The sequence below is a fragment of the Phyllostomus hastatus genome, unplaced genomic scaffold (genome assembly GCF_019186645.2).
Source record: "Phyllostomus hastatus isolate PE091 unplaced genomic scaffold, TTU_PhHast_1.1 phas_scaffold_39, whole genome shotgun sequence".
NCBI classification, from domain to species: domain Eukaryota; kingdom Metazoa; phylum Chordata; class Mammalia; order Chiroptera; family Phyllostomidae; genus Phyllostomus; species Phyllostomus hastatus.
The window spans coordinates 9,265,346-9,288,784 of record NW_025334028.1 but is presented as its reverse complement, the minus strand read 5'-3'; the positions used below and the strand labels follow the sequence as shown (position 1 = coordinate 9,288,784).

The 23,439-nt window shown below is 34.5% G+C and overlaps 1 protein-coding gene across 8 annotated transcripts in view; it reads left to right on the top strand.

Moving 5' to 3' along the window:
* The window catches only part of WDFY3 (WD repeat and FYVE domain containing 3), a 271,299-nt gene that overhangs the window by 129,133 nt on the left and 118,727 nt on the right, over positions 1-23,439 (top strand). For 7 of the 8 annotated variants that reach the window (XM_045820302.1, XM_045820298.1, XM_045820297.1 and 4 more), the window contains 5 exons: positions 9,107-9,574; positions 10,462-10,563; positions 15,223-15,416; positions 19,493-19,950; positions 21,352-21,435. In XM_045820302.1, coding sequence (XP_045676258.1) covers positions 9,107-9,574; positions 10,462-10,563; positions 15,223-15,416; positions 19,493-19,950; positions 21,352-21,435 — 1,306 coding nt within the window. The remainder of the gene's footprint in view (positions 1-9,106; positions 9,575-10,461; positions 10,564-15,222; positions 15,417-19,492; positions 19,951-21,351; positions 21,436-23,439) is intronic. The other variant, XM_045820300.1, reaches the window with a different exon arrangement.

Sequence of the window (23,439 nt, the reverse complement as noted above, 5' to 3'; positions counted from 1 at the left end):
CATATAAATAATGTAATGATCCAAACATTCCTCTTTTGATCTTGGTACTCTATGCATTTCCACTTTATTTGGGTGGACCTTGAGAGTCACACACTCTCTATGCTTTTCTCTGTGTTTGTGTGTGTGTATACATCTCACAAAGTGTAAATGTTTATATTTTATTTAAAACTAAGCAAACCGAAGTACAAAATAAGTTACATTATTTCTCACGTGTCAGAAAATAAATTTTGTAATTCAAATTTCCTAACTTTGGCTTCTCATCTAGTGATCTCTTACTAAGATTACTTATTGTATAGTTAATAACATTTAGTTATATTAAGAGTGCAAGCTATTTTTAAATGCCATGTGATTTTCATTTAGGTAGAATCTAAAAAGACAAAATAAACAAACAAAACAGAAATGGACTCAGAAACAGAGAACAGACTGATAGTTGCCAGATGGTAGAGGGTTGGGGGACTGGGCGAAAAAGGTGAGAGGATTAAGAAGTACAAATTAGTCACAAAATAGTCACAGGATGTAAAGTACAGCATAGGGAATATAGTCTTTAATATTGTAATAACTATGATGCCAGGTGTGTACTAGACTTATTGGGGGGAATCACTTCAAAAATTACATAAATGTCTAACCACTATGCTATACACCTGAAACTAATATAAAATAATATCAAATATCAACTGTAATTGAATATCAACTTTAAAAAAGGGTACAAGCTGGTTTTGCTGTTTCTTTATTTTTTTAACGTGTAATAACCATTCTGAAGTAATCTGAGCCTGGGAGCTTCTAATAGTTTATTTTACATGATTGTCACTAAGTATTCAGTACAGTTATATGTGCATGTAGAATTTAATTAGTGAAGAAAACAGCATGTCTGTTTAAATTCCACAGTAAGTTATCTATATATTTATGACATAGGAGTTAGCAGTTAAAAGAGTTTTTTGTCATTTTAAAGATTTAATTTATTTATTTTTAGAGAGAGGGGAAGGGAAAGAGAAAGAGTGAGAAAAACATCAACATGTGGTTACCTCTCACGCATCCCGCACTGGGACCTGGTCCACAACCTAGGCATGTGCCCTGACTGGGAATCGAACCGGTGACCCTTTGGTTCACAGGCCCACGCTCAATCCAGTGAGTTACACCAGCCAGGGTCACAAGTTTTTAAGTCTTTGAGAATCAATGAATTTATTACAAAATCCTAAATGTGATTTACTGGAGAAAATTATACTGAGAAGTCGTGACTTAGATTGGTGTCCTCAGACTTACTGAGGTAAGATGCACCCTTCAATGTGTAGGTTGTAATCTGTGCAAGAGGTAGAAATCCAGGAATATCTTCTGAGCAGTTTAAGCTTCATTTTATTTAATATTAAAACATAGGGGTCTCAAAAAACTTCTAATTTATAGACTCTAGTTTGAGTACCCACAATTAACTATTTCTTTGAGTTGATTTAAAAATAGTTAAGCAGTGTACTTCCTATTTTAGACTTTTGTTCTTTCATTTGGTCAATTTGATCATGACACTGGCATCATAGTGAGTTACAAAGGTATAATTTTGAAATGAGAGAATCAATGCAGCAAAATTACCCTTCCTTGTTTGTCACCCTGATGTTGTCTCATCCATAACAGGGATGATAAATGTATGACCTAGCATCTCCTGGGCTTGTTCTGAGAATTCAGTGACACGTGTAAATAGAAGCGAAGTTAACTAAAAAGGGTCTTGCCCTAAGAGTCCGAATTCAGGGGACCACAAGTGACCTAACCTTTCTAAATATCAGTTTCTTCTTCAGAAAAATTGTTGTAATTTCTGTAGAGTAAATATTTAGATCAAGTTAGATAATTTTGAGTTATAAATGAAACTCAAAATTTATAGCCTACTTTGGCCTACTTTGTAGTGTTTCTCATGGCCTATTTTGTAGTGCATGGACTAAAGGATATAGTTCTGTTCTACAGAGGGAATATAGAATATCTTTCTTTTAAATAAGTTAATTTTTATATATACTAAGAAGCAAGGTTTTTTCTAATATGGATATCTAGGTGTGCCAGGTCCCTTTGTTGAAAAGACCATATATGAGCATAAATCTGGGACCCTTTTTTTCCCTGCTCTATTTGGTTAATGTGTGTGGCCAATACCACACAATCTTAACTACTCTAAAGTAAGTCTTGAAATAAAGTCAAGTTGTCCAATTTTGTTCCTTTTTTTCCAAAATTATTTTTGGCTATTTTAGGTCTTTTGGACTTCAATATAAATTTAATTATGGAATGATTGAAAACATAAAGAGCCAGATGAGATGTTGATTGGGAGTACATTGACTGTAGGTCACAATGTTTTGGGGAGGGGGAGGTAATTGACTTCTTAACAGTGAGTCCTCCAATCCATGAAGATACAGCTTCTGATTTATTTCGGTCATCTTTTTTTCTCTCAGCAATGTGTCATAGTGTACATTGCACAAGTGTTTCAGTTATTTTGTTAAATGTATTATTAAATATTTTTATGAGGCAGGGCAGGGGAGAGCAATGGGAAAATGGAGACAAACTGTAATTGAACAACAGTAAAAAGTTTTAAAATATTTTCTTGATACTGTTGTGAATGAAATGGTTTTCCTTATTTTATTTTGGATTGCTTGGTGCTAATTTATATAAATACAGTTGTTTTTAAAATATCTCTTTTTACCTAAGACTGTTAAGTTGCATTATTAGTTTTAGTGGGTTATGGGGGGGTACATTTCTTATCAGTCTAGTTTTAGTTAAGACATGATGGACTGTTTGTACAGGAATGAAAATTAGGAAGGCAATAGTGATGATGTCATGTGGAGCATTGATACAATGAGGCAGTGAGTCTTTTACAAATTTCAACTGTTTGGTTTGGACTACTTATAAGTTGGAACTGTGTACATTGTGATATATTTGATGCTGTTTATGTTTCTGTCAGCTATTTGTTTAGGGTACTTTGGGAGATATTTTGTTTGATTTTATCATCTATGAAAAGAAATTTTCTATTACCAAGAAATTCTTACCCATTTATTGATAATTACATTTAAGAAAGGAAACATGAACATATGTGCCTTAGTTGCTCTCTCTACAGAGATATAATTTACCAACCTTATTTTTAGTGCTGTTTTTAGATCAGGTGAAACAGTATAGAAATCTAAAATTTAAAAGAAAAAATTAAGTTATTAATGAGGGTGGTAAACTTACTGTTTCTATATATTAAAGCTTGAAAATGACTTCTGTTTCTGTATTTAATAGCAGAAGCTTTTATAAAACTTTGTATCCTTACCAGCAGAGAGATTTTTCTAAAGAAGGAAATTAAAGAAAAATGTAGCAGTCCTTTCTTTTAAGTAAGAAATATTCCTACTGTTTAATAACAACTCAATGGTGATTTTTTTATCTTAATTATTCCAGAAACACCATTGTGAGGTTGTGCATCATAATTCATAGCTCTCCATAGCTTCTAAATTTGTTTGCTGAATAGAGCAAGTGTTTTTAATAAAGGATATTTCTCTTCTTAAGAGTAGTTTGTTTTCTTTTGTGTATGTGTTTTTGTTAAAGCTTATACCTGAAATGCCTTGCAGTCCCTTTCATGAACTTACTTTGAAGAGCCCGTGGTCCACTTTATCTGTACTGAATGCACATGTGGCCAAGGCTGATGTCAGCTTGCTGGAATGTAACCTTGTAGATGGTTTAGCCATTCTCCATTCTCGCTGGTCATTCACAAATTTCATTTATTCATCACTTCTAAGTGTTTTATACTATCTAAATGTTGATTGATTTCTTTCCTTCTTTGCCAGCCCTGCTGCCACAGCTTTAATTGAGATTCTATAGATCATTCACCTGGATTATTAAGTGTCTTGTTAACTGTTCATCTCACCTCTTCACATCCATCCTTGACAGAGTTGTATAATTATGGTGACTTCCAATCTAAAAAAAAATAGTGATATTTAGTGTCTCACTGGGGAATGAACTCTTGCATTCCCTTAATTAGACCTTCAGTCTCATTTTATTTTGCTTATACCTGTATCCTTTTGGTTCTTTTTTCAAACATGCAACTTTTACAACATATTCTGAAAATAAGAAAGATCTTTTTTGTTATATATACTTATATCCTTTCAAACCTTATTCATTTTGGTTTGTTTCTGCTTGTATAGACTTGAAAGTAATAAGATGGTGTCATCTTTTAGAATGACTTTCTCACTTAACCTTTATTTCTTTTAGTTATTTGTGTACTAAACAGATTGAAATCAGTGCCACATTTGAAACTTATACAGGATAGATTGTTTAGGTAAAATATTAGAGCATTTATGTATTAATATTTAATAAGGGATATTTTTCATTCGTATAGGTAGAGCAGTATCTTAATTATCTTTTAGATTTAACTATTAATCTCTTTCCCCAATTAAATATTGTAGGAATTTAGTGGTTAAGACAGTCCTGAATAAGAGCAGCATTCAAAATATAGTTCAAATTTATATACTGCTTATTTTGGTGTTATTATTCAGTCATTTTTTTAGGTGCATTTTATGATAGAAACCCAAAATATCAGATTTTGTTTGGTTCCATTGTATATAAGAACTACTAAATTTAAAAATATTACAAATAGAAAATTTCTTTTTCTGGATTAGTTGCAGAATGATTGAGTTTTACATGTACTATAAGACTTACTGGGTTTTTTCTCTGTGTCTCTTTTTTTTTTTTTACTACAATTCAAGTATAGTTGTCTCCATTTCCCCCCTACCATTTCCCGCACCCCAGCCATCTGCACCTCCCACCCTCAGTCCTACCCACCTTCGGCTTTGTCCAGGGGTCCTTCATACATGTTCATTGATGACCCTTCCTCCTTTTCTTCCTCCCTGCCACTCCCACTTCCCTTCTGGTTACTGTCAGTTTCTTCTTTATCTCAATGTGTCTGGTTATATTTTGCTTGCTTGTTTGTTTTATTGATTAGGTTCCACTTATAGGTGAGATCATATAGTATTCATGTTTCACCACCTGGCTTATTTCACTTAGCATAAAGCTCTGCAGATCTATCCATGCTGTCACAAAGGGTAGGAGCTCCTTCTTTCTTTCTGCTGCATAGTATTCCATTGTGTAAGTGTACCATAGTTTTTTGATCCACTCATTTACTGATGGGCACTTAGGTTGCTTCCCGCACTTGGCTATTGTAAATTGTGCTTCTGTGAATATTGGGGTGCCTAGGTTCTTTTGAATTGGTGTTTCAGAATTCTTAGGGTATAATTCCAGCAGGGGAATTGCCAGGTCAAAAGGCAGTTCTTTAGTTTTCTGAGGAAATTCCATACTGTTTTCCACAGTGGCTGCACCAGTCCGCATTCCTACCAACAGTGTACTGGGGTTCCCTTTTCTCCACATGCTCAACAGCTCTTGTTTGTTGATTTGTTAATGATGCCCATTCTCACCGGTGTGAGGTGGTATCTCATTGTGGTTTGAATTTACATCTTTCTAATGGCTATTGAGCTAACCATCCTTACATATGTCTCTGGGCACTCTCTATGTTCTCCTTGGAGAAGTGTCTGTTCAGGTACATTGCCCAATTTTGGAAATACATGTTCCCATACAGTTGGTTCCCTTTTCATTTTGCTGATGTTTTCTTTAGCCTTGCAGAAGCTTTTTGTTTTGATTAAGTCCCATTTGTTTATTCTTTTTTCTTTATATCCCTTGCTCTAGGGGACATATTGGTGAAAATATTGCTGTGTAGAATATCTGAGATTTTCCTGCCTATGTTCTCCTCTTAGACTTTTATTTCATTGTGATTTGTGTTTAAGTCTTTTATCCATCTTAAGTTTATTTTCATATATGGTGTAAGTTGGTGGTCGAGTTTCTTTTTTTTTTTTTTTTTGCATGTGTCTGTCCAGATCTCCCAACACCATTTATTGAAAAGGCGATTTTTACTCCATTTTATGCTACTGTCCCCTTTGTCAAATATTAATTGACCATAGAGACCTGGGTTTATTTCTGGACTCTTTGTTCTGTTCTGTTGATCTGTGTGTCTGTACTGTGCCAGTACCAAACTGTATTGATTACTGCAGCCTTGTAATACAGTTTGATATCAGGTATTATGATCCCTCCTACATTATTCTTCTTTCTCAAAATTGCTGCAGCTATTTGGGGTCGTTTATGGCTCCATATAAATTTTTGAAATGTTCTATATCTGTGCAATATGTCATTGGTACTTTAATAGGGATGGTGTTGAATCTATCATTGCTTTGGGTAGTATGGACATTTTGATGATGTTAATTCTTCCAGTCCATGAGCATGATACATGCTTCCATTTGTTTGTGTCTTCCTTAATTTCCTCCTTCAGTATTGTGTAGTTTTCTGAGTACAGGTCTTTTACTTCCTTGGTTAGGTTTATTCCTAGGTACTTTATTTTTCTTTTGCTATAGCAAATGGGATTTTTTCCCCTGATTTCTGTTTCTGGTGTTTCATTGTTGGTGTACAAAAAATCCCTTCGGTTTCTGAATATTGACTTTGTATCCCACTGTTTTGCCAAATTCACTTATTAGGTCAAGCAGTCTTTTGGCTGAGTCTGTAGGATTTTCTATGCATTCTATCATGTCATTTGCAAACAGTGACAGTTTCGCTTCCTCCTTTCCAATTTGGATGCCTTTTCTTTCTTTTTCTTGCCTGATTGCTGTGGCTAGGACTTCCAGTATTGTGTTGAATAGATGTGGTGAAGTAGACATCCTTCTCTTGTTCCTTATCTTAGTAGAAAGCTTTTAGTTTTTACCCATTGCATATGATGTTGGCTATAGGTCTCTCATATATGGCCTTTATTATGTTGAGGAATGCACCCTCTATTCCCACTCTGCTGAGTGTTTTTATCATAAATGGGTGCTGTACCTTATCAAATGCTTTTTCTGCATCTGTTGATATGATCGTGTGATTTTTGTCTTTGCTTTTGTTGTGATGTATTTATATTTACTGATTTGCAAATATTGTTCCTTCTTTGCATTCCTGGGATGAATCCCATTTGGTCATGTGTATGATCTTTTTAATATATTGCCAGATGTGGTTTGCCAATATTTTGTTGAGGATTTGAGCATCTATGTTCATCAGCAATATTGGCCTGAAGTTTTCTTTCTTTGTTGTGTCTTTATCTGGTTTGGAGTTTAGGATGACGCTGGTTTCATAAAAAGAGTTTGGAGTCTTCCATCTTCCTGGATTTTTTTTGAATAGTCTAAGAAGAATAAGGATGAACTCTTCCTTAAATGTTTTATAAAATTCTCCTGTGAAATCATTTGGTCCAGAGCTTTTGTGTGCTGGGAGATTTCTGATTACTGCTTCGATTTCATCCTCTGTTAGTCTGTTCAGGCTTTCTGCTTCTTCATTCAGTTTTGGAAGATTATATTTTCCTACAAATTTGTCTATTTCACCCTGGTTTTCAAATTTCTTGACATATAATTGTCCATAGCATTTTCTTACAGTCCTTTGTATTTGTGTGGTATCAGTTGTAATCTCTCCTCTTTCATTTCTGATTTTGTTTATTTGGTCCCCCTCTCTTTTTTTCTTGATGAGTCTGCTTAAAGGCTTGCAGATTTTGTTTATCATTTCAAAGAGCCAGCTCCTGAATTTATTTATCCTTAGAATTGTGTTCTTAGTCTCTATGTTATTTGATTCTGCTCTGATCTTGTTTTTTTCTTCCTTTCACTCACTTTGGGCTTTGTTTGTTGTTGTTCCTCCAGTTCTTATAGATGTAGGATTAGGTTGTTTGTTTGAAATGTTTCTGTAAAGGTAGGCCTGTATCGCTATGAACTTTCCTCTCAGGACTGCCTTCACCATCTACCATAAGTTTTGGGCTATTGTGGGTTCATTTACATTTGTTTCGAGAAAATTTTTTATTTCTTCATCTCATTCTTAAGCTATTCATTGTTTAATAGCATGCTTTTCAATCTCCATGAACTTGAGTGTTAATGATTTTTTTCCTCGAGGTTGGTTTTTAGTTTCAGACCATTGTGGTCTAAGAAAAGGCTTGCTATGATTTCAGTTTTGTTGGATTTGTTAAAGCTTGTTTTGTGTTTTCTCATGTAGTCTATCTTTGAAAATGTTCAGCCCTGGCTGGCGTAGCTCAGTGAATTGAGCACGGGCTGCAAACCAAAGTATCGCAGGTTCGATTCCCAGTCAGGGTGTATGCCTGGGTTGCAGGCCATGACTCCCAGCAACCGCACATTGATGTTTCTCTCTCTCTTCCTCCCTTCCCTCTCTAAAAATAAATAAATAAAATCCTTTAAAAAAAGAATATATATATTTTTAAAAAATGTTCCATGTGCATTTGAAAAGGAAGTATATTTTTCTTCTTTGGAATAAAAGGTTCTATATATATCAGTTAAGTCCATTTGATCTAGAATGTTAATGCCGCAATGTCCTTGTTAATATTTTGTTCAGGAGATCTATCCATTTTGATAGTGTGGTATTAAAATCTCTAGTATAAGTGTTGTTGTTGTCTGTGTCTTTCTTGAAGTCCTCCAAGATTTTCCTTATATATTTGGGTGCTCCTCTATTGGGTGCTATGTGTTTATAATGTTTATGTCTTCTTGATGAGTTCTTCCCTTGAGTATTATGAAGTGTCCTTCTGTGTCTCTCTTTCTAGCCTTTGTTTTGAAGTCAGTTTTGCTTGATATAAGTATTGCTACCCCAGCTTTTTTTCCTCTGTCATTTGCTTAGAATATTTTTTTGCAGCCTTTCACTTTCAGTCTGTGTAGGTCTTTTCTTCTGAGGTGGGTCTCTTATAGGCAGCATGTGTGCGGGTCCTGTTTTCTTATCCATTCAGCTACTTTATATCTTTTCATTGGAGCATTTAAACATTCATACTCTGAAGCCTGGACCTGTATGATATGCTTTATTCTCTAAAACTGACTATTGTTTCAACATATGCTATTCTTGAACCAGAATATTTTCAGTGATGCGTTGAAAGTTTATTCAGTATTGTTACCTGTTTTTAATAAATGACTGAACCTGATGAAGAAAAATAGAGTTTTTTGAAAAACAGTATGTGTTATCAATAAATAGTAGATAAATGTTATGATCTGTCTAAATAGACTAGGTTGCCATGATTAAAATATCACATAGCACCTACTTTGTGTTCTTTTTTCTATTTTAGGTCACAGTGTGAGAAACGTTCAGGCCTTTGCAGTTCTTCAGAATGCATTTTTAAAAGCAAAAACCAGCTTCCTTGCCCAAATCATCCTTGATGCCATCACAAATATTTACATGGCTGACAATGCCAATTATTTCATCCTAGAGTCACAGCACACATTGTCACAATTTGCAGAGAAGATTTCTAAACTCCCGGAAGTACAAAACAAATACTTTGAGATGTTGGAGTTTGTCGTGTTTAGCTTAAATTATATCCCCTGTAAAGAACTTATTAGTGTTAGTATTCTCTTAAAATCTAGTTCTTCTTACCAGTGTAGCATTATTGCAATGAAAACACTTCTTAAGTTTACACGACATGACTACATATTTAAAGATGTGTTCAGGGAGGTGGGCCTTCTAGAGGTCATGGTAAACCTTTTGCACAAATATGCTGCCCTCCTGAAGGATCCAGCTCAGGCACTAAATGAACAAGGTAAAGCATTTTCCATAATTTTATTTTCATTTGACAGAGGGCTTTAGGCAGGGTATTTTGTTCATGTTTTGCCTTTCATTTGGTTATTGACTTGAATGACTTACTGATGTGTATTTTATGACATCTTTGTGAATATTTCCCAGAGTTGACTTGTTCATTTAACCTCTGCTGGGGAGTTGGGGAAGGAGTGGGTAGCACCTAGAAATGTATCACCATGGTGAAAGAAAATTTAAGGTAACAGCTGAGGAAGACATTTATGATCCATATGACTAGTGTCTACTAGTTTTTTTAGAGCGAATTCAAAAAGCTTCTAGAAACAGTTGGAATGTTTAGGTGTCTCAAAATGTTTTTATTAATTACAGAGAGCAAGTAGATATATCTCTTGTGATATGTATGCACACCGTATTATCAAATTTTATGGTTTTTGTCCTTTTTGATAAAGCTGATAAAAGCACAGTAGTACTTGGCACTTAGTTAAGCATTAAGTGCATTGAATGAATTAATACAAGTTAAACAGATAGCACTGTTCCTAAACTTTTCTTTCTCTTTGGTGCATTATAACCTAGCATTCTACTATTGACCTTTGCAAGGAAAATTGTAGTAAAAAGAATACATTTAAGTTTGATTGACATTTTCCTTTTTAGTATTTGTTAGATAATTGTAACTTTCTAGCCTCATCAAAATAAAATATGTAAACATGGATTTTGACCTTAGTTTTGATAGCTGGTGGACATGTGTATCATTTTTAAAGGTTGTATTATGTCAGTTGTATTAGTGGTAAAAGTGAACATTAAACCAATATTTTTTTAAATTATTAAAAGAAAACTGAACCAAGCAAAATACAAGCTTATAACTTTGTGATTTGGATCTTTGTTCCTTTTTTCTAGGGGACACAAGAAATAATAGTTCAACTGAAGACCAAAAACACCTGGCTTTGTTGGTTATGGAAACCTTGACAGTGCTTCTTCAAGGATCCAACACAAATGCAGGTAACTAGAAAAGCTATTAGCAAGTGCTTTGGGGGGATCATACCTCTGGTTATATCTTCTCTAATTATTCTTGCTTCTGAAATACTCTTATCATGTAAGAGAAAACAGTATTGATTTAGTGATGGTATTATCATATCTCTAGAAATGCAGTTCTTTTGACCTTTATTAGTATATTAATTACAAAATATATAACAGCACTATTATTTCAAAGTATGTTCTCATATTTTGTTTCTTTTTATAATGTGCCTTGTGTTTGAAGTATTCTTTTCTGTATTTTTTTATTTAGGTAATACAAACTCTTAGTCAAATAACTTTGCTTATTTAAATATTTCCCGACTTCTGGCCAAGATGGATATGTAGGTAGATACACTTTACCTCTTTGAACACCAAAAAAAAGGACAAAAAATTTAAAAACAAAAAATAATCAGAACTGCCAGAAAATCAAACTCTATGAAAGTCCAACAACCAAAGAGTTAAAGAGGAAGCATCCAGACCCATAAGAGGGGCAGAGCCAGGCAGCCAGGGCAGAGACAACACGTGGCAAAGTGGCGGCTGGAGGACTGGGGCAGGAGAGGCAGCAGCTGGAGGACTGGGTAGTCTAACATTTGCCTGCAGGTAAACTGAGAAGAACAACTTGGGAGAGCAAGACAGACTGAGCAACTCAGGGTTCTAACGCAGGGTAAGAAAGTCTCAAAACCTCTGGCTGTACAAACCTGTGGGGGTTGTAGCAGCACAGAAACTCCTAGCCTCACAAGAAAGTTTGTTGGAGAGACCAACTGGGTCCTAGAACATACACAAACCCACCCACCCAGGAATCAGAACCTAAAGGGCCCAATTTGCTTGTAGGGCAGAGGGGAAGTAACTGAAAGCCAGCCAGCCAAGAGCTAAACGTGGGGTATTGTTCTCTCTGTGACTCCTCCCCCATATAGAGCAAACTAGGTTGTTGTGCCCTGGCGAATACCTAAGGCTTCGCCCTTTACAACATAATAAATAGGTACACCAAGACAAAGAAATATGGCCCAAATGAAAGAACAGATTAAAACTCCAAAAATAGAAGTAAGTGATGAAGAGATAGCCAGCCTATTGGATGCAGAGTTCAAAACACTGGTCATCAGGATGCTCACAGAAATGGTTGAGTATGGTCATAAAATGGAGGAAAAAATGAAGGCTATGAAAAGTGAAATAAAGAAAAATATACAGGGAACCAAGAGTGAAGGGAAGAAAACCGGGACTCAAGTCAATGATTTAAAGCAGAAGGAAGAAATAAATATTCAACCAGAACAGAATGAAGAAACAAGAATTGAACAAAATGAGGAGAGGCTTAGGAACCTCCGGGACATCTTTAAACATTCGAATCATAGGGGTGCCAGAAGAAGAAGAGGAAGAGCAAGAAACTGAAAACTGATTTCAAAAAATAATGAAAGAGAACTTCCCCAATCTGGCAAAGGAAATAGACATCCTCAGAAGCTCAGAGAGTCCCAAAGAAGTTGGACCCAAGGAGGAACACAGCAAGGCACATCATAATTACATTACCCAAAATTGGAGATAAGGAGAGAATCTTAAAAGCAGCAAGAGAAAAGGAGACATTTATCTACAAAGGAGCGTCCATAAGACTGTCAGGTGATTGCTCAAAAGAAACCTTGTAGGCACGAAGGGGTTGGAAAAAAGTATTTAAAGCCATACAAGGCAAGAACCTACATCCAAGATGACTCTATCCAACAAAGCTAACATTTAGAATGGAAGGGCATATAAAGTGCTTCCCAGGTAAGGTCAAGTTCAAGGAGTTCATCACCAAGCCCTTATTATGGGAAATGTTAAAGGAAGTTATCTAAGAAAAAGAAAATGATCAAAAATATGAACTGTAAAATGACAATAAACTAACAGCTATCAATAACTGAACCCAGAAACAAACTAAGCAAACAACTAGAACAGAAACAGAATCACAGAAATGGAGATTATATGGAGGGTTATCATCGGGGAGTGGAGATAAGGAAATGGGGGAAAAGATACAGGGAATAAGCATAAATGGTAGGTACAAAATAGACAGGGGGAGGTTGAGAATAGTATAGGAAATGGAGAAGCCAAAGAAAAATGTACGACCCATGGACATGAACTAAGGGAGGGGAATGCTGGTTGGAGAGGGGGTGTGGGGCAGAGAGTAAAGGGGAGGGGAAAAAATGGGACAGCTGTAATAGCAAAATCAATAAAATATACTTTAAAAAATAAAAATGGTTTCCAACATAGCTGTTTCATATGGTGGTTTTGTTAATTTTTTAATATTCAGGTTAGAGTATTATAATTTACAACCTTGGGAAATATTGAAAAATGATTCTCTAATAAAGCTTGCCTCTCTTAGGTAAATTGGATTTATTAAGTCTTACTTTACCTTTGGCCTCAACTTGTCTTCAGTCCTTTTCTACCTATGATTAATAGGTAGTCCAACTGTATTATATAAAATATCACTCTTGCTTTGAAGAAAGATACTTGAGATTTTCACCAACATCCGAAAACTGTCAGACAACAATGTCAATACAACTTGAGAGAGGAGTAAGTGACAGGGAGGTGAGTCCAGATGAGTGGGTTGTGCACAGGTCATAGAGAGCTTTTTAGGCCATGCTGAGGGATTTGAATTGTATTTTAAGAGTTTTGGATAGCCAAGAATGAACAAACGAATGAACGGAAATGATTGATCAAACAAGCAAATGCACAAGTGCATGCCTATTTGCCTGAATGCAGAAGAACTCAGTATTCAACATGATTAAAATATATTTTAAGAATAATAATAATAATAAAAATGAAATATATTGTGTTCCTTACACAATACCAGGTGTTCAAGCTACAAAGATACGATAATTTTTGCCCCAAAAGAATTACAAACTGATGGGGAAAAGATGGAAACGTAACCATATAAGTAATTCTGTAAATGCAGTTGGGGCAAATGCCAAGCAAGATACAGTTGAATGAATTTAATAGTTAAGTCAAACAGTGAGTATGGTGAGGTTTAATGGGTATGATTTTAACAGTTCATTCAAGATATAATGCATAATCTCCTTATTTCCACTAACTAGGTTTAGTTGACTGAAATAACCAGAAACGTAATAAGGGTATACTAACAAGAATTTATTGACAACTTAGCTTTTGGTGCATGGCCCACAGGGAGGACCTGAATAGTTCTAATATAAGAGAGTGAAGAGCTTACTCTGTATGACTAAAAATCACTTACTTTATCTCCCAGACCACCAGACATTTTCACAAAATTCTTTTCTCATCAACTATCTTCTTGTTACAAAAGATATTACTGTCCTGGCTGGCTAGCTCAGTTGGTTAGAGTGTCACGCGATGTGCCAGGATTGCAGGTTTGATTTCCAGTCAGGGTACATATAAGAATCAATGAGTGGACTGAGAAATTGATGTTTCTCTGTTTCCCTTTCCCTTTCTCTCTGTCTCTCTCTCTTTCTCTCTCTCCCCCTTTGCCCCTCTCCCCACACCCTGTCTTCCATCCCCCTTTCCCTCTAAGATCAGTTTTAAAAGTGAAAGATGTTATGAGCCCTGTGATTTCAGGCACTTAAAACAATGCTGTGCTCATAGAACTATTAAAAAACATTAGTCATTATGATCATTTCATGGATACCAACTGGCAATCAGGAAGTAAACATGGTCTTCCATGTGCAAAATCTCAAGCATGTAATAACTTATATGTAGTTCAAGGTTATAAAATCCTTAAAAAGTTAAGAAATAGAAAGTCACTAAATAAAGAGGTCAGTGGCTGCTACAGCAAAATATGCTGACATTTATTTTCTCAGGAAATATTTATGAAACACAAGCCAGAAGTTTAAAGGCAGACCAAACATATAAACAAATAATACTAAGACTATTTGATATATAAAGTATTATAATAGTGGCATATACAAGGTATCCTAAAAGCATAAAGGATAGAATGATTAGTTTGGAGAAAATATTAATTGGTGATTTAGATCAGTTGGTCCATTTTTTTAATACTTGATATCTGGTGTGAGAACAGTATCACTTGTGGACTGGAACACAGGCTATGGAGCTGGGCTTTCTAGGCATAACTCCTACTCTGTCCTTTGTTAGCTGTGTGATCTTGGCCACATTACTCAGCTTCTGTATGTCTTATCTCATCTGTACAGTAGTGAGGATTAAGTAAATCAACTACATAAAGCATTTGGAGCATTATGGTGATGTTTTTAGTGCTTTGCCCAACTAAAAAGTTTGGTTCCCTGTAATTTTTCTCATCATAGAATAATTATATTTCATTTATTTCTTTAATACTATTTTAGAAGCTTTGTTCAATTTAAATCTCATTTACTTGAGGGTATTGTTCGTTTGAAAGCTTTTTATGAAAATTGATTTCAAATATTATTCAGCTTAAAGACTTAACATAAAAAAATGGGTCTCTTCATTGTTACCTTTGGAATTTTTTAATGTTCTGGCTTTGGAGAATAAGGACATGGTGAATATTAATCTTGCGTTTAAGGAAATCTAGAGAAAATTTGCTTTTTTTTTTTTCTGCTGACACTATCCCTAGTAGAATTTTTTATTATAATTTAACAGGTAAAATAGCTGTATAGGTTGTATGTGCATTCTTTTGAGTTACTCTTCATACAAAAATATCAAATTTAATTTTTTTCTCTCCAGGAATTTTCCGAGAATTTGGAGGTGCAAGATGTGCACATAATATAGTGAAGTACCCTCAGTGCCGACAGCATGCTCTGATGATTATCCAGCAGTTGGTGCTCTCTCCAAACGGGGATGATGACATGGGCACTCTCCTGGGGTTGATGCATTCAGCCCCACCAACAGAACTACAATTGAAGACTGACATTTTAAAGGTAAGTTTGATAAGCGTGTTGTTACTACTCTTTTACTACTAAAATCCGTGGTTATTTTTAAGTGACTATAAACTATTGTGAAGTATTCTTGCCATTTTTGTTCTAAAATTATGTCAGTATACTGGCATAATAGCAGAAGAAAAGGCAGTGTCTTTAACTTTGCCTCTAAGGACCTCAGGATGCCGTCTTCCTCCCCTCTGACATCCTCTTCTTGTATCTTCACACCATCCCTGCCACAGACATCACAGAAATACTGTATTTTGCTGCATATAATGCACACTTTTTGCCCAAATTTTTGAGGGAAAAATAAGGATATGCATTATTTATACATGGGTATAATGATTACATGCCATGGGTATAATAATGGGCACCCTAATCCCATGTATAATGCGCACAAAAACACGGGTGTGCACTACACAAAGGAATGCACTATACACAGCAAAATATGGTAATAGCTACTTTTGAGAATCATGTATTTCTTTTTACTTTTGCTTTAGTCAGTTACTTTCTCATCAATAATGAGAAGTTTGTGTTTTTTCTTTGTGCTATTATATATTTTATCCTGTTTTGATTGAGCATAATGACACTTTGAGTGTTTGTTTTATTTTAAAGCAAAATTAATCTGACCACAATTTTTCTTTTAGACAAGAAGGAAATCTACATAAGTGTTAATATCAGGGAACATATATGTATTTGAAGGATTACTGGGGAAACAAAACAAGTGTCTTCAAAAGATTTTAAGGTTGCCAGTGTTTTTAACATACATTTTCCTCTTTTCTTGGATTGGATTTTCCTTTTTGATTGGATTTGCAAAAATTAGTAGCTAAGCTACTAAGAGGTAATTAGCTGGCTGCCCTGTACTTTTAAGGCAGTATTGTTCTGGTAAATGGTAATAACTGACTCAGATTGGGGGTGGGGGGAAGTCCTGATGTGTTACATTTATTAATTTCTATGATGTAAATATTTACACTATGACATGTTTCAGGCAACTAATGTGTTACTGAATGTGGATTGAAAAAAGATATACAATAGCACCCCATTATATAGTATTGGTTTGGCCAAAAAGTCCATGGTTTGTTTCTGTATGGTGACTCTAGTAGTGCTTATTTGTCTTTAACTTCATTCAAAACAATTTTGTTAGATTATATTGTGACAGCTGTCATATCAGTGTGCATTAAAAAAAAACTTAACAAAATTGGTGAATTTTTGTGCAGCCATTTTAATATTGAAGATGGAAGAAGATACGCAACATTTTTGGCATGTTATGCTTTATTATTTGAAGAAAGGTAAAAATGGAACTGAAATGCAAAAAATGATTTATGCAGTGTATGAAGAAGGTACTGTGACTGATCAAACATGTCAAAAGTGATTTGCAAAGTTTCTTGGTACTATTGACATTTTGGCCAAACAAGTATTTGCTGTGGAGCCATCTTACGCATTAGAAGATGTTTAGCACCCCTGGCCTCTACCCACTAGAAGCCAATAGCAGGAGATAGCTGACATACGCAAAATATACAAATCAGTAAAGTAGTTGGTGAAAATGAAAAGGGTGTCTTATTTTATGGAAAAAGTGTAACGGACTTTTTGACCAGTGCAATATCAAGAAAACAGTTAATTGCAAAATGTGGAAAATAACTAGGAAGCAGTGAGTTTTGGGTATTTATTACTTTTGCTTTTAAAGTTATTTAGTTGTAAAATTATAGAACTTAATTTTTATTTATGGCTGTGTTTTAACAACTGGCATGCAAAATTCCAAAAATAAAACAGTTGGTTCTCAAGAGGCAGTATGAGAGAGTTCCAGCATTCCACTGCTATGAGGGCATGAAGTAGAGTTGAGAGACAGTGTGGAGCATTTGGGGAATCCCAATTTCAGTTTCCATTTTTGCTACATTTAGAACTGCTTCTCCGTACCCCCCATTCCATAGACAGACACAGACCTTTGTAATTTAGTTTGTAGCTATTTGTGCACAAACCCAACATTTCATGAAATGTAGAATTTTTTAATTCTGCTAATGCACAAATTTTAATTATATGCATTATATTTGTGCAAATGTAGGTAATATATAGCCCATGATTTTGTCTAACCACCTAGCATCCACAGCTCATTTTAACTTTGGTGTTTGCTACATCTCATTAGTTACAGATTTCAGCAGGATGTTAAATTATTCATAGTATTTGAAATTTTTCAAATATTGAGATTATGCTGATAATGTAAGTGTGCCAGTCCTGAGGTGGTAGGAGATGGACTTACCTAGGAAGTACATAGTATATAGAGCATTGGACTAAAGATTAATAAGCACAGTTTTTCTAACTCCTATCATAATTCTAACCTGTGATATGACTTCATACATCTTACTTTAGCTCTGAACTCATTCCTCTTCATGTATAAAATAATACTTGGTTTCCACCAGTGTGTTTTTGAAGATTATGATAGTGATGGGTTTCTATGCCAGGCACTTTGCTAAGGGTTTTACATGAATTTCCTGCGAAGTAAGTTGTTGCTGTTGTCTTGTTTATTGTCTTAGTTTTACATAAGAGGAAATTCAGGCACAGAAAGGTTAAGTAACTGACCGTGGCAAAATACTTTTTAATGTTGGAGTCAATTTCAACCCAAGCATTACTTACTCTGGCCTTTGCATTTAATTTTCATGCTTGGTTATACGATTTTTTTTTTAAGTTATAAAATCTTGTGTCAATATGAATTGATATCACAAGTATGAATACAGTTCATTAAATTTGACATGATATGGAAACTTCATTATTACCATATCCTGTTAAAATGGAAGTTTATTAGTTGCAGAGTAAAGAAAGAAATACACTGTTTTTTAATTTTATTTACATATATAGATCACATATTTCCTATCTTTTAAATAATAAAGTATAGGTATGTATAATGAAGTGTTAATAATTTCTAAAGCAGGATATTTCAAAAAAAGGTAATCATATATATTAATGTATAGCCTTTCCCTTCTTCAGATGTCATTAGAAACGTGTGAGAGATATTAATGAAATGGACTTTTCACATGTAATGATTATAAACTGGTCTGAAATAATATTAAATACCCATGGTGTTCCAATGACTAAACAGGGAGGAAAGGAGCCCCTGTATCTGCAAACATTTCAGATTACTGTTTGGGGCAGTAAGGTCAAGGTTAAGTACATAAGTAGGGCAGTCAGACTGCCTGGGTTTAAATCGTCCCTCGCTGTTGTGTAAGCTATACTGTCTTTTACCATGTTCAGCCTCAATTCCTCTTATATAAAGCAGGGATAATAACACTGCCTAATACATTTAATGCATAAAGGCACTTAAAGAAGTGCCTAGTACGTAGTAAGGGCCCAGTACTTCATAAGTGCCCCATAAATTGTTATGTAATTTTATAAAATGTTATTTTTAATATTAAACTAAGATGAAAAGTATGACAGTTCAGAAAATAGGTGATAAAATAGGTTTTATTTATTTGAACTTCAGGTTTTATTTCTTAGTGCTTACACCTGTTACGGAAAAAAGAATCCTTTAGGCCCTCGGGCTCATTTCACTTTGCAAGAAAGAATGTTGGATAAGAAATGTGAGTTGACTCCTCTTTCCAGAGCATCAGTATATGGCAACTTCATATGAATTGATATTCTTAAGGTCTTGCCTGCACTGACCCTTTCTAAAATAACTCAGTTTATGTACACACACATTTGTAAGTTTTCATGATTGTGTAAAATTAGACTAGATTAAGTATTTTAACTGATTTACCAATGCAACTTTGTAAAAATTACTGAATTCATTGATGCTATCAAAGACATAGGAAAATCTTTTCAACCATGATTTGGATATAGACTTATCAAAAGGAATGTGTCTAGTGTTTCCTAAAATATCTTCTGATTTTATGGCAGTTTTTAATTAGGAAACTATTTGATATGCTTCACAGGACTGTGTATTGGTTAAATGACAAAAACATTAATGTCAGATGTTCACAGAATGGTGTTGTATCCTTTGGACATTCCAGTATGATTTTTTTATTTGAATTATAAGATTTTTTATGTGGGTTTTTTTGGTTTTGTTTCATTTTGTTTTTTGTCCCCCATAGGCCCTCCTGTCAGTCCTTCGAGAAAGCCATCGGTCAAGAACAGTTTTCAGGAAAGTTGGAGGATTTGTGTACATAACGTCCTTGCTTGTTGCTATGGAAAGATCTTTGAGCTTGCCACCGAAGAATGGCTGGGAGAAAGTGAACCAGAATCAAGTATTTGAACTTCTCCACACTGTGTTCTGTACATTGACTGCAGCAATGCGATATGAGCCAGCCAACTCTCATTTCTTCAAAACAGAGATTCAGTATGAGAAGTTGGCAGATGCTGTTCGATTTCTTGGCTGCTTCTCAGACCTAAGAAAAATAAGTCCAATGAATGTCTTCCCCTCCAATACACAGCCATTTCAAAGACTTTTAGAGGAAGACATAATTTCAGTGGACTCAGTTTCACCCACTTTACGGCACTGCAGTAAACTCTTTATTTATCTCTACAAAGTAGCCACAGATTCTTTTGACAGGTATGGCTCTGCTGTGCTCTGAATTAAAGGGTATACTGTGTATGACTTCATCATTAAGGCTTGAATTATAAGGTAACCTGAAGGAAGATGAAAACAAATGAATTTTCTCTCTTAATTACTTGTCTGTCACTTTATTTGTGAATATTACTGTTGCTTTGATGTTACATTTTTCAACATGGACATCTGTGTATTATTTGTAAATCTAGGGTCAGTTAACTCTTGAAGCACTTAATGAAACAGTTTCTATGAAGTTTTCTTTAATGGTAATGTTTATTATTGTTCTGTTTTTCATCTATTGTCAACAATGTTAGGTACATCTGGACTGAGTGATATTAGTCATCAACAATAGAATATGATTATGATTGTATTTATTTCCAGGCACATGGTATACTCTCAACATACTCCTTGAAAAAATGAGGAAAGCTCCCTAAGAGTCATTGATAGGTTAAGAGATAATTCAGACTCAGTTACTCATTCTTCGTTAAACAAATGCCAAGTCATTGTGCTAGGCATTGTGGGTTCAGCTCAACATAAGACTGCTGAGGTCATGGCCATTCTGTAGCTTAAATCCAAACACATAAATAATTACAATAGAGCGTGGGGAAATCTATGAGGGAAACCCAGAGTCTAAGAGAGATCATAGGAGTGCCACTTACCTAAGTAACTCACTTCAGTTTTTAAACTGTGCTTTCAGTTAAGTCCTCACTTTGAAAGTAATGTAAGAGTGATCATGCTGCTAAATTGTCCCAAGCATTATCACTTTTGACAGTTACCATAGTTTTATTTCATGAAATAAATGAATTATTTTTATATTGCCCCCATAAATAAAGCAAGTAACTCTTGCTTTATAGATAGAGTTTCTATTAGGTTTTACTGTCTTTATTATGAAATGTCTACTAGCTGTTTCTTGTTTCTTAATAATATTTTAGACCCTAATGTTTAAATAAGAAAATAAAAGTGATGTTAGGAAAAATTGTTTTTCAATTTTTTTCCTATCTTGAAAGTAAAAATTCATATAATATACATTCATAGGAAACATGGGATAGTTGTGTTCATGGAATAAGCTATTTAAAATTGAATTTTATGCATTTTAGATTCAACCTCTTTTTCCTTGTTTTCTACTTTTCTTAGTTGATGTGCCTCATTTTTAGTTTGCTTTGTCAAAAACAAGGCTTATAGCACTCTAACAAATGCGTTAAATGTTAACATTAATAGATAAGCATCGCCCTTAAGCATGCTTTCTCTCAGTGTGTGTGTGGTAGTCTTGTTCCTTGTTCCTGCTAAGTATGGAGGATGTTCCTTATTAAACTTTTACTGGTATTTCTTGTGAAACTAACCGACTGCCACCTGGTGTTCTGTTCTAACCTCTCTAAACCACCCTGTCTGTTTTGTTGTCTGTAGTCGTGCAGAACAGATCCCTCCTTGCCTGACAAGTGAGTCTTCTCTCCCCTCTCCTTGGGGTACACCAGCCTTGTCCAGGAAAAGGTACTGATCTTATAACAGAAGTTGATCTTTATTTACATGGGCTTTTTTCTTTTGTGCTTAATTATATGTTAATGTGTGATTGTGCCTTGTAACAATTTTGGGGGCTATTTGATTTTTTTTTTTTAGGTTTGAAAATACTCAACTTCTGAGGATATTTATGAGAGTAAACTGTGTTGATGCTGAGAAGATAGGGAGGACGTGTCATCCAACTCTTATTTAGACTAAAATACGCATTTTGCTATAGAGCAGCATTTTTTTATTAAAATCAGTGTAGAAATGAGGGTTTAATGCCTCTTTACATAGAGTACTTTCCTGCTTTTTCTTTTTACTTTAAATGTGCCATGGGATCAGTTTTTTTTGGTTTTTACTATTGCTCTCCAATGAACATCACAGCACTGGCAAAGAAATGTGTGTTTTCTCAGCCAGCTGAAATGCAATGCTATTATGGAGATTTGTCACAGCTAACCAGTGAAAAAGACAATAAAAAACCTGTCCCAGCTCTTGCTTTCATCAGTTCTGTGTAAATCTCTTTCTAACTGAAGTCTCATATATAAAACTTATGGGATATAAAGAACCAGCAGTTGATTGGCAAGAGTCCAGTTAAGGTCCATATTCCGTAAGTACGATCCATGACCATATTCTGTGCACTTGGAACCAAGTACTCTACCTTCTCCTCTTTTCCTTATGACCAAGTATATATAAGTCCTCAAGGCTTGCATTAATATGGCTTCCTAAAAATGAATCCTGAAGTTCTCCTGTGTTGTTTAATTTTATTGCTATTGTTCTGACATTGAACTTGAATATAATTGGAGTATTTATGTTAAAAGTATTTGTTACAGATTCTGTATTTTAATGTATATCAGTAGTAATGTTCATTAGGTATATAGACTTAATGTTTCCCTTCTGTTAAATTTACACTGGGACTTACAGCTCATTTTTTTCCAGTAAAACATGGCATAGTTCAGAATAGTTTTAAGTGAATTTAGTATTGTTCAACATATTTGTGTTTTAAACCTACTACTACTTTTCATTTTTTTAAGAGCTCTTCTTAATTCAAGAAACCATAACATCAATATGAGTTGATTTAGTGTTTTTCTTGTGTTGCTAAAATGAATGAGGCAAACGCTATTCTTAAGGTTTGAAGGTTCATGTGTTCTCACTATTGCACAGAACTACTGAATGTTAGAAAATTGTTTCAGTTACTAAATAGTTATAATTATTTTTAAAAATCATATTTATAATTCTGTCACAAATGTAAAGGCTTACAAAACACTGTTTAAAAATATTTAATCCTTTTAAACTATTAAAAATACACAATATTTTAATAGCAATTAACAGATTAAAGGAACACATTAAAAAAGAAATCTGTCAGAATTTACCATTTATGTAAATGGTAATTTGATAAAGGGAAAACAGCATTTTATTTCATACCATGAAAGCCTTAGATCAGAAACATTTGTCATCATTTGCAACATACCCATCTGTAAGGATTCTTTGTCTTTGGTATAACAGGAAACTGTCCCTGAATCAGCATCAGTGGTTGAGTGGATCTTGTCTATTAGAATTCTAATCGGGCTTACACGCTGATGTCGCCTCAGAGAAGCTCCTGAAAATGTTCATGCTAATAAGACCAGTGTTGACATTTTACACTTGCCATTCTGGCTAGGTTACATAAATTTTGTTCAGTGATAAGAATCATAAGCTAAAAAGAAAAACAGTTTTTTTTATCTTACAAATACAATATAGTAACTTTCCAAATTAGAACATTTCAAGAACATAACAAATTACATCAGCTAATGGGTATCTTGTGGCAAAACATATTTTTGTTGGCAAAAGGAGAAACCAACATTGTATTAGTGTTTATGGCTTGTGGAGTATTCAGATACTACGGAAGTTTTGAGCTTGTGAGACTTGTCTGATATATAAAATCGAAGAGAATATTCTCAAATTAGTTTAAGAATTGGGAAAGGAACTAGGAAACTATATATTTTGAAAACTAAAACT